Source organism: Notolepis coatsorum, assembly GCF_963971535.1.
Source record: "Notolepis coatsorum genome assembly, chromosome: 6".
Classification (NCBI taxonomy): Eukaryota; Metazoa; Chordata; class Actinopteri; order Aulopiformes; family Paralepididae; genus Notolepis; species Notolepis coatsorum.
In genome coordinates this window covers 162,728,877-162,739,877 of record NC_140170.1, presented here as the reverse complement: position 1 = coordinate 162,739,877, position 11,001 = coordinate 162,728,877, and the positions used below count along the sequence as shown (strand labels likewise).

At 44.0% G+C, this 11,001-nt stretch overlaps 1 protein-coding gene across 1 annotated transcript; it reads left to right on the top strand.

The window, feature by feature from the left end:
- Positions 1–6,740: 6,740 nt before the first annotated feature.
- On the top strand, positions 6,741–10,644 carry LOC311229721 (uncharacterized protein; the record flags this gene model as incomplete). The annotated part of the gene is made up of 3 exons (XM_084315796.1): positions 6,741–6,924; positions 7,336–7,749; positions 9,601–10,644. The coding sequence occupies 3 exons, from the start codon at positions 6,741–6,743 to the stop codon at positions 10,488–10,490; spliced, it is 1,488 nt and encodes a 495-aa protein (XP_084171922.1). The 3' UTR covers positions 10,491–10,644.
- Between the last annotated feature and the right edge of the window lie 357 nt (positions 10,645–11,001).

Genomic DNA, 11,001 nt, shown 5'->3' with positions numbered 1-11,001 from the left:
CAAATTAGTAGCCCCTTTCGTGACTATGATGCAAGCCTTGCTTGAATACGCAGTCACTGAGACGAGCGGTGGGTCATATGGTGGTACTTGGAGAGCCAGCTACGTTCTCAGGTGGTACTTGGTGTAAAAAGGTTGAGAACCACTGTGATATAATTTGGACCCACCGCTCGTCTTTAACCAGTGCTTGATGGTGCACATTAACCTGGCTACTACGTCGAATCAGTGACTGCGTATTCAAGCAAGGCTTGCGTCACGAAAGGGGCTGCCAAATTAGCATTTTAGCTAATATTATGAGACATGATCAATTAATTGCTGTTGTCACCATCGCGTTTGTTAGACCACCATATGGACTTGTTTGATAATCAGAAGACATTTTATCATGTTATGCCGATCTGGGCAGTGGTGTCGCATGGGTAAAATAACAGAGGATGCAAAAAAAAATATTATAATTTTTTTTTATTAATACATTTTCTTTTAATAATTTTTTTCTTCATATTTAAGCCAAATAATATATATATATAATATATTTCTCCCTCCCTCGCTCTCTCTCTCCCTCTCTTTCTTAATATTACACACACACAACACAAATATATATACACACACACACAGAGGTCTGGTTTGATTATGAATCAGAGAGAGAGAGAGAGAGAGAGAGAGAGAGAGAGAGAGAGAGAGAGAGAGAGAGAGAGCGAGAGAGAGAGAGAGAGAGAGAGAGAGAGAGAGAGAGAGAGAGAGAGAGAGAGACAGAGAGAGATCATTTAGGTTCTAGGTTGAAATTAATGAATGGCCTGATGTCGCCGTCGGAGCGTTTCAGCGTCTTGCAAGATATTGCTGACATGGCAGAACATACATGTATACAGTAGCCTATGGCTCGGCCCATCAAACACAAGCAGACCATGTTTGTACAGTATGACTCAGCGAGTCGGCGCCCCATCAACACAATAACACAGTATGATATGACACGGCAGAACATATACAGTAGTATGGCCTAGATCATGAGGCTATTGAAACTGTTTTTGTAGAAATTCTATTTGAAAGGGCTAAATCTGTTCTAGTCGGCACAATTTACAGACCGCCAGACCAAAATGATGTGTGCTTTTATGATGTGTTGGATGCGTGCTTAGCTGGAGCTGAGGATGCAGAAATGATTCTTATTGGGGATTGGAACACGGATATGCAACAAAAAGATGCACCGTCTTCAAATCCTACAATAGGTTTTGTGATCTGCACGGCCTCAGCCAGCTAATCACACAACCCACACGTGCACGTGAGTCAACTCAGACTACCATTGACCTCATCCTGACCTCTGACAAGTCCAAGATCGCCAATAAAAGGGTTATAGCATGCGGGTTAAGTGATCATTATATGATATTCTGTACCCACAAAAAGCTAAAACTAAAGGCTGGCTGTCACAAAACAGTCACATCTAGAGACCTCAAAACCTACTCTAGCGAGGCCTTTAACCTTGAACTGGAGGGTCTGGACTGGTCAGATGAGCTCAATGGTACACTGGTTGAAGAAACATGGCTTGGCTTCAAAACCAAATTTTCAACGATACTAAACAACATGGCCCCCCTAAGAACCACCAGGGTAAAAAAATCGCGCGGAGCCATGGATGCACGCTGAAATACTGACCGCTATGAAAACCAGAGACAAAAAATGCTCTCTGAGTTTCGTAAAAGTCAGTCAAAGCTTACCATAAGCACGAGCAGTGAACTCCAAGCCCACGTGACTGAACTCAAACTGGAAAGAAACAGACTAAGAAATGATGTAAACTCCATGATCAAAACAGCAAAAAAAAAATCATCAATGACAAAACCGAGGAAAACAAAAACAAACCACGTGAACTTTGGAAATTATTCAATAACCAACTAGGCTGCAGTAAAAAACTTAAAACCAGATTCTCAAACATAAACATAAAGACGGACATCACAGAAAAGCTGGATGTAGCCAATTACTTAAATAGTTTCTTCACAAACATAGCCACAACACTGGTAAACAAACTACCCTCCCACTCAGGGCATTATGGGGTAGAACACATAGTAGCATACTACAAGAACCTAGGGGTCCACAAAGACGACTTCAAACTGGAAATGGTAACAACAGATGAGGTACTCAAAAAACTGAGCGCCCTCCAACCTAACAAGGCCACTGGCCATGACAACATCCCCTCCAAATTCCTCAGAGGCTCAGCAGCCGCCATCACCCCAGTCATCATCACACACATAATAAACCTCTCCATAAAACAGGGACACGTCCCCAAGGACTTCAAAATTGCGAGAGTGACCCCTCTGCACAAAAAAGGCAGTAAATTAGACCCAGGCAACTACCGCCCTGTTTCTATCCTTACCTCCATCTCGAAAGTCATGGAAAAAATTGTATACGAACAGGTCGAAAAATACCTCGCGGAAAAAAATCTAATCTACGAATTCCAATCTGGCTTCAGAACATCCCACTCCACTGACACATGCCTTCTCTATTTAAACGACCACATCAAACAAGAGGTGGACGCGGGCAAATACTGCGGCATGGTCATGCTGGACCTACAAAAGGCCTTCGACACTGTCAATCACACCATTCTGATTGACAAGCTAAAAGCAATTGGTTTTGATAGTCTATCAGTGAGCTGGATGCAATCCTACCTGGAGGGGAGAGAGCAGATGGTGGAGGTAAACGGTACCCTACCCCCCCCCCCCCTCACAGTAAGCTGTGGTGTTCCACAAGGAAGCATACTAGGTCCGCTACTGTTCCTAATTTATGCATATGACATGTCGTCAGCTTGTGACTGCAACTTGTTCCTGTTTGCGGACGACTCAGCCCTGCTGGTCTCTGACAAGAACAAGTTACAGGTTGAAAAAACCCTCAGCTCAGAACTAGGCAAAATCTGCATATGGCTCGCTGATAACAAACTATCATTACACATGGGCAAAACAGAGTCCATTCTCTTCGGTTCAAATAACAAACTCAGCAAGACCGACGGCTTCTCAGTTACAGTGGGTGACAATATTGTCACAAGGAAAGAAGATATTACCTATCTGGGTTCCATCCTAGAGGCAAATCTTTCCTGTGACAAAATGGCATCCAATGTAATAAAAAAAGTCAACCAACGAACTCGATTCTTGTACCGGATCTCCTCACTGGTAAACAAGAATACCCTGAAGACTCTGGCAGGAGCACTCATTCAAGGGTACTACGACTATACGTGCACCTCATGGTACCAAAGCACCTCAAAGGCGCTAAAAACAAAATTACAAACATCTCAAAACAAACTGGTCAGACTACTGCTTGACCTTACTCCTAGAACCCACCTCACCCCTGCCCACTTTGACAACCTAGGATGGCTTAGAGTAGATGACAGAGTACAGCAACTTGCAATGGGCCTGGTCTACAAGATACACTACACGACCAAGGTACCCATGTACATGTCAAAATACTTCCCAAAGGTCAGTGAATACCACGATCACAACACCAGAGGGAGCTCCACAAATCATGTTAAACCCAGATTCGGCTCAAACAAGGGACTAAACACGTTTCGCAATTATGCCACATCAATGTGGAACGCCCTACCCAAAGCTGTAAAGGAATGTGAATCACTACCCACTTTCAAAAACACTCTCATTGTGGGGGGGTGATAGGAGTCCTGCAGCTCAGAGCCCATCCTTCACCTTCCCCTCAGGGAATATCAGATATCTAGGAATCAACATTTCACCCAGACTGTCAGAGTTATTTCAACTCAATTTCATCCCACTGTTAAAAACAATAGAAGACGACACACAAAGATGGCTAAACTTACCACTCTCACTAATAGGTAGAATATCAACTGTCAAAATGTCAATTCTCCCAAAAATAAATTATCTATTCACTATGATCCCAACCCAGCCTACCACCAATTGGTTCAACTCCCTGGACTCCACCATTACTAAGTTTTACTGGAAGAATAAAAAAGCAAGAATTAAGTTAACCACCCTTCAAAAAAACAAAAAACAAGGAGGACTTGAAGCACCTAACTTTCTCAACTATTATCTGGCCAACCAATTAATATACATCTACAAATGGATTCACCCTACCCAACAATACAACCCCTGGGATGACATTGAGAAGGACATGTGCATGGAAATCTCACCAAAAGATCTGCCATTCTTTAGCACAAGCATAAAACATCACTCTTGTTTTAGGAATACAGTCATTTCCACAACTCTGACAGCCTGGTGGAAAGCCAACAAAATCACTGGTAACACACTAACCCCCTGTAAATACACACCAATCTGGCACAACCCTGACTTTCAACTCGGCAAATCACCCATATACTTCCCAGCTTGGAAACAAAAAGGCATTACTCATCTTCACCACATCTTCACAGACAACAGCCTAATCACTTATCAAGATTTGACTGAAGGATACGGCATTGGGACAGACCAACACTTCCAATTTCTACAGCTGAAATCTATTTTGAAATAAAAAATTAACACTACACAGAATGATCTTGAACCACCTCCAATTATATTAGCAATGAATAAAATAACATCACAGAGGAAAATATTTTCAAAAATATACAAAATACTGGCAAGCGCAGACACTACATTCCATCTCCCCTTCACAAAATGGGAACAGGACTTGGCTTTCTCTCCCAATGCCGTATCCTGGGAACAAATTTGCACCAACACATTCACAATGACTAACAACACTAACCTTCAATTAATCCAATATAAGGTGTTACACAGAGTACATATCACACAGCACAGGATGTTTCAAATGGGATTTGCAAGCACAGATGTATGCTCCCATTGCACCCTCAACACCCCAGACAACTATTTCCATGCCACCTGGCTCTGCCCATGCACCTGTTCTAGACTTCTGGAATTCCGTCATCAATACACTATCCCGGGTCATGAGCTGCAGCATTCCTCTCTTCCCCTCCCTCTGCCTACTTGGGGATACTACTGCTATCAATTTATTAGTCCAGAACACCAAACCCCTACTTGTTTCTCTAGCTGTTGCCAAGAAAACTATCCTCTTAAACTGGAAGACAAGAAAAAAGGTGAATACTGGCCAATGGTTAGGCCTTCTCTCAAATTACATATCACAGGAAACAATCTCAACCGTGGATCACATCGAAGTCTCACAATTTAATAACATCTGGAAATTGCTTGTGGATAATCTAGGCTCCTAATCATAGGAGATTGACCTGTGAGCCATCCACTCCATAACCCACCCTTCTCTCAATCCCCCTCTACTTTACTTACTCCCCTCTCTGCCCCCCCCCCTTTCCCTTGTCATGTGTATTCGTTGTTGTCCTTCATTGTCCTTAGTTGTAATTTGTTTGTCAATATCTAGTCTGAGTTCCCCCCCTCCGAGAGGGCAATGAAATATATATTTTTTTAATATTTTTCTTATTTTACTACACTTTTTATTTAATTTTGTACTGTAAATAATTAAAACGTATAATAAATAATAAAGTTGTCCCCCCAAGAGGGGGGGGGGGGGGGGTGGATGGAGTGCCCTCAAAAAAGGGCCGGGAAAAAAGCTAAAAAAAAAAAAAAAAAAAAAAAAAAAAAACACCTACGGGAGACTGCAATTCGAAACTGGCCCCTGTAAATGTCCTAACACAACCCCCTCCAATGTACAGTAAATTACCAAGTATGGTCTTGTCAATATTCCAATGTACAGTTTTGTTTGTACAGTTGTACAGTGTCCCCCACCCACCCCTCCTACCCAACCTCCCCCCCCCACTCCTACCCAACCCCCCCCCACCCAACCACCTCCAATGTACAGTCCCCCCCACCTACCCAATCCAATGTACAGTTTCTACGTCAAATGTATATACTCTTTTTTCTGGACTCTTTTGTATCACAAACAGTACTGTAATTGCAAATCTGGTATGTCATAAATGTATAGATGTAGCAGTACTGTCTATCTGTATGTCATGTATGTCATATATGTTACGATGAATTGAAAATGGGGGACCCTGATGTAAACAAGACGAAAGTCTTTCTCTGGTCTGCATCCCCTTAACAATTGTATGTATTGAGCTGTACTGTACTGTACCCATTCTGCAATCTGTTAATAAAGTTTTCAATCAATCAATCAATTCAATAATGACATTCACAGACCGCTCCTGACCAGCAGGTGGCAGACTTCCAAATGTTCTCAACGACGATAAACACCACTACGCGAAAGGCGTTATCTTTTTCCGTAGCCGCATTTTGCGGAGACGCTCTCTGATTGGCCACTGACGTTTCTGGTGCGCCCAATCGTGTGACGCCTGTTTCTACACCGGTTAAGCGTAGGCGACTCTTTCGAAGTTGGTTAAGGTTAGAGTTTGTCTTAGAGCAGGGCGATAGAACATCAGCCCTGATTCCAAACTCTAACCTTAACCAACTTCGAAAGAGTCGCCTAAGCTTAACCAGTGATAAACTAGGCGTTAGGTACCGACGCGGAAATGGGCAAAGACACAGCTCGTCACGCGATTGGGCGCACATGTCAGTGGCCAATCAGAGAGCGGCAGTCAGTGGCCAATCAGAGAGCGTCTCTGCAAAATGCGGCTACGGAATAAAATAACGCCACTGAGAGCGAGAGAGAGAGAGAGAGAGAGAGAGAGGGATATAAACAAGGAAGTCATGTGAGATGAAATCTTATTTTCACCAGAGACCATTTAGGCCGAACATTAACGTCCAAACGGTCCAATACAATATAAATTCGTCCCGTTGAAGATGTTCTAGGAAGACATTACAGCAACAATAATGGCTGCATTGCAGTTTCTAAATGCCTTTATTTCTGAGCGTTTGACAGCGGCGGCTGTGGATATATTCGGGGCGGTGGAGAAAACTATCATAGAATTCCAGGGAGAGATCTCTCGATCCAAAGAGGAGATGGATCATCTGCGGACGCTGGTCCTCTGGCCTGAAGTGAAATTGCACAGGGCAGGTGTGTGGTTCATTTTCACTTTCAACGTTTGAGTCTTGTAATCATCATCACCTCGGTCGTACTCAAAGCATTCAGTGTGCCGTATGCGTTTTATGGAACTGGAATCATTGTGTTGTAGCCTGAAGATATTTGCATAGACCTTAATAATATCTAACACTAACTCGTAGCGATCACAATTGTGAACAGTGTATTGTTATATAGTAATTTGTCGGCTAGGGCTAATTGTAGTACCTAAATGTACAAAAACGGAAGTGTATAGTGTTTGCACATTATACTATTGTGCATGTAAGAACACATTACACATTTAGTACTATCAGAAAGTCTTTCTGAATATCATGACGTTTATTTGAGTTTTTTTCCACATCACCCAGCCCTAGTTTACATCAGACATACTATCTCTTTCTCTTTCAGTGCCTCATCAGTCCATTGCTCCTGACTGTGAAGAGGTAGTTCCCCCTGAGCAGAAGCGCTGTGAGCAGGAGTTGCATCCCGGGCTCAGCCAGGAGGAGGAGGACGCAGAGCCCCTGCTCGTCAAAGAGGACCAGGAGCATAGGACCGGTCAGCGGGGACCTTCCTGGCACAAGTACGATACACTAGCCTCTCCTCCCTTTGCTAAAAGAGAAGGCAGGTGTCGCCAGGAATCTCCTCCGCCCTCACACTTGTACCGAATACTGACTGTTGAGCACAGGACCATCAACAACACTGGAGATATCAAAACAGAACCCGACTGTGATGAGTTTGGAACGTCTGAACCGACCTGTGGTTCTCAGTCCCCCCTTGGAGTAAACCCAGAGTGTTCTGGAGCTCAGAGAGAAGCCATTCAAGGTGAGGAGATACAATCATCATCAAATCAGACATAGAGAGACTTAAAGGTAGAGTATGTAATGCCGTTAAATGTCAAACTCTAGGCAAAAGAACCCCTCTTGATACAGCACTTTGCTTAAATGTTTTTGTTTTTAGTCTGATGTGTGGGTTGGAGTTTAGTCAATTATTATACTGTGAAATTCTCCAGACCTTGGCCCTGCTGGTCTCTGACAAGAACAAGTTGCAGGTTAAAAAAACCCTCAGCACAGAACTAGGCAAAATCTGCATATGGCTCGCTGATAACAAACTATCATTACACATGGGCAAAACGGAGTCCATTCTCTTCGGTTCAAATAACAAACTCAGCAAGACCGACGGCTTCTCAGTTACAGTGGGTGACAATATTGTCACAAGGAAAGACGAAATTACCTACCTGGGTTCCATCCTAGAGGCAAATCTTTCCTGTGACAAAATGGCATCCAATGTAATAAAAAAAGTCAACCAACGAACTAGATTCTTGTACCGGATCTCCTCTCTGGTAAACAAGAATACCCTGAAGACTCTGGCAGGAGCACTCATTCAAGGGTACTACGACTATGCGTGCACCTCATGGTACCAAAGCACCTCAAAGGCGCTTAAAACAAAATTACAAACATCACAAAACAAACTGGTCAGACTACTACTTGACCTGAACCCCAGAACCCACCTCACCCCTGCCCACTTTGACAACCTAGGATGGCTTAGAGTAGACGACAGAGTACAGCAACTTGCAATGGGCCTGGTCTACAAGATACACTATACGACCGGGGTACCCATGTACATGTCAAAATACTTCCCAAAGGTCAGTGAATACCACAACCACTACACCAGAGGAAGCTCAACAAATCATGTAAAACCCAGATTCGGCTCAAACAAGGGACTAAACACGTTTCGCAATTATGCCACAACAATGTGGAACAGCCCTACCCAAAGCTGTAAAGGAATGTGAATCGCTACCCACATTCAAAACCGCTCTTAAAGAGCACCTACGGGAGGCTGCAATTAGAAACTGGCCACCGTAAATGCCCAAAACCCCCACCACCTCCTAATAGACAGTCTCCTCCCCACCGCATGTATATATTCCCTCCCCGCCGTATGTATATTTCTCTCCCACCCACCCACCCCCTCCTAATGTACAGTCCCCTCCCCATCATATGTATATACTCTGTCAGGATCTAGGGGTAACAGTACTGTATATTTGAATACCGTTTATGTCACAAATGTATCAGTACTAAATACCTATATGTCCCTATGCCATAAATGTCATGTATGTTGTGTATGTCATAAATGTCTATATGAATTGAAAATGGGGGACCCTGATGGAAACAAGACAAACGTCTTAATCTGGTCTGCATCCCCTTAACAATTGTATGTATTGAGCCGTACTGTATTGTACCCATTCTGCAATCTGTTAAATAAAGTTTTCATTCATTCATTCATTCATTCATTCATTCAGAGCCTGAGGTTTGTCCAGCAATAGCAACCCCCCCCCCCTATCCCCACTCAAATCCAACCTACACATCAGACCAAAACACAAAAGGTGTAATACCAGGCAGGGCTCTTTTGCCTAGAGGTCACTGTCTGACAGCATTACAGATTGTACCTTTTAAGGAAAGACCATGTGCTTTCGCTCTGGGATTAGGAAATTAAATAAACTGAAAATGATTCACGGACCAAAAAACTCCCAACATATTATATAGAGGACATAGATGACACGTGTATTCTCTCTGTAGAAATGAACGTCCTTTTCACCTTTTGCATTGGACACTCGCATCATTATGACACTGAGTGTGTAGTGAATGTGTTTTATTTTCCCCATTCTCTTCCTTTCAGGACTTCTGAAGAGCATTCGCCATGAGGAGGAGATTCCTCCCAAACAGGAGCACGGGGACTGGAGTTCCGGTGGAGACCGGGCGGACCCCGATCCCCCGCAGATCAAAGAGGAGAGAGTCGTGTGGTCCGACCCCGAGAACGAGTCCGAAGACATCTGCACGGCCCCCCTTCATTCAGAAGAGAGAGCGTACGATCAACCTCATCCGTTCCATCTCAGCCAAGACCAGATGTTCAGGCACAGACTTTACACGTCTGAGGATCTCATGACGCAGCCCAATGGAGAGGGATACAAACTGTCAGGAGTGACCGGTGACTCTCAGACCATCTTCTCCATGAATCCAGACCGCTCACGCGCCACTCACGGCGAATACAGCGACAGTGTGGAGGGCGTGGAGGACAGAGAATGGCTGAATACGCTTGTGTCGACGGGGATGAGGAAAAGGCAACTATGCGCAGAGGGTGTAGAAACCGGCAGGACAGAAGCGCACGCCAGCGGCCCCGCGAAGGAAAGGAGGCACACGTGCCCCGTCTGTAGGAAACGCTTCAAAGAGTCGAGCCACCTGAGGGATCACCTGAGGATCCACACGGGAGAGAAGCCCTTCCGGTGCAACGAGTGCGGCATGAACTTCAGGCAGAGCGGAGCGTTGACCCTGCACACGAGGAGGACCCACACTGGGGATAAACCGTACCAGTGCAGCGAGTGCGGCCGGCGCTTCAACCGGAAAGGAGACATGGAGACGCACAGGTGGACCCACACAGGGGAGATACCACACCAGTGCATGGAGTGTGGGAAAAGCTTCAGGCGGAAGAGTAACTTAAACACACACGTGAAGACAGTACACACGTGGAGGAGAGAGCAGCACACGCAGAACTGTCCTGAGCGCATATAGGGATGTGTTACATAATAAGCTCCATAAAGAACTCCGAGAAGGATATACACTAGTATACAATTTGTTATACACTTATGATATATTCTTATCTATGGCTCTGGGTTATTTTGTTTCTAAGTTTTCTGAGCTTTCCAAATGCATTGAAGGGCATTATCTTAACTTAAAGTTAAATGACAGACCTCTGACATCTTTATACACTGTGCAGGTTTTGGTGCAAGAAGGTCTTTACAGACACGAGGGAAGGCCACTTTATGGTGTTAAGATGCACCATCATGTAAACTGTAAACATTGGAACTTATGGACAATTGGAATATTATAATTATTCTACTGTCATTTTCTAAGTTGGACCTTGTTGCCTTTTGTGCAAACAAACGCTGTCTCTCACTAGTCAACCTGGAGCCTCCTTTTTATGTAAAGTAAATTATATAAAGTTAAAGCTGCTATATAATGTAAGAAAGGTTGAGATCCAAGGCAGCTCTACAGTTTTTAAAAAGCCTTTAACACTTTCAGC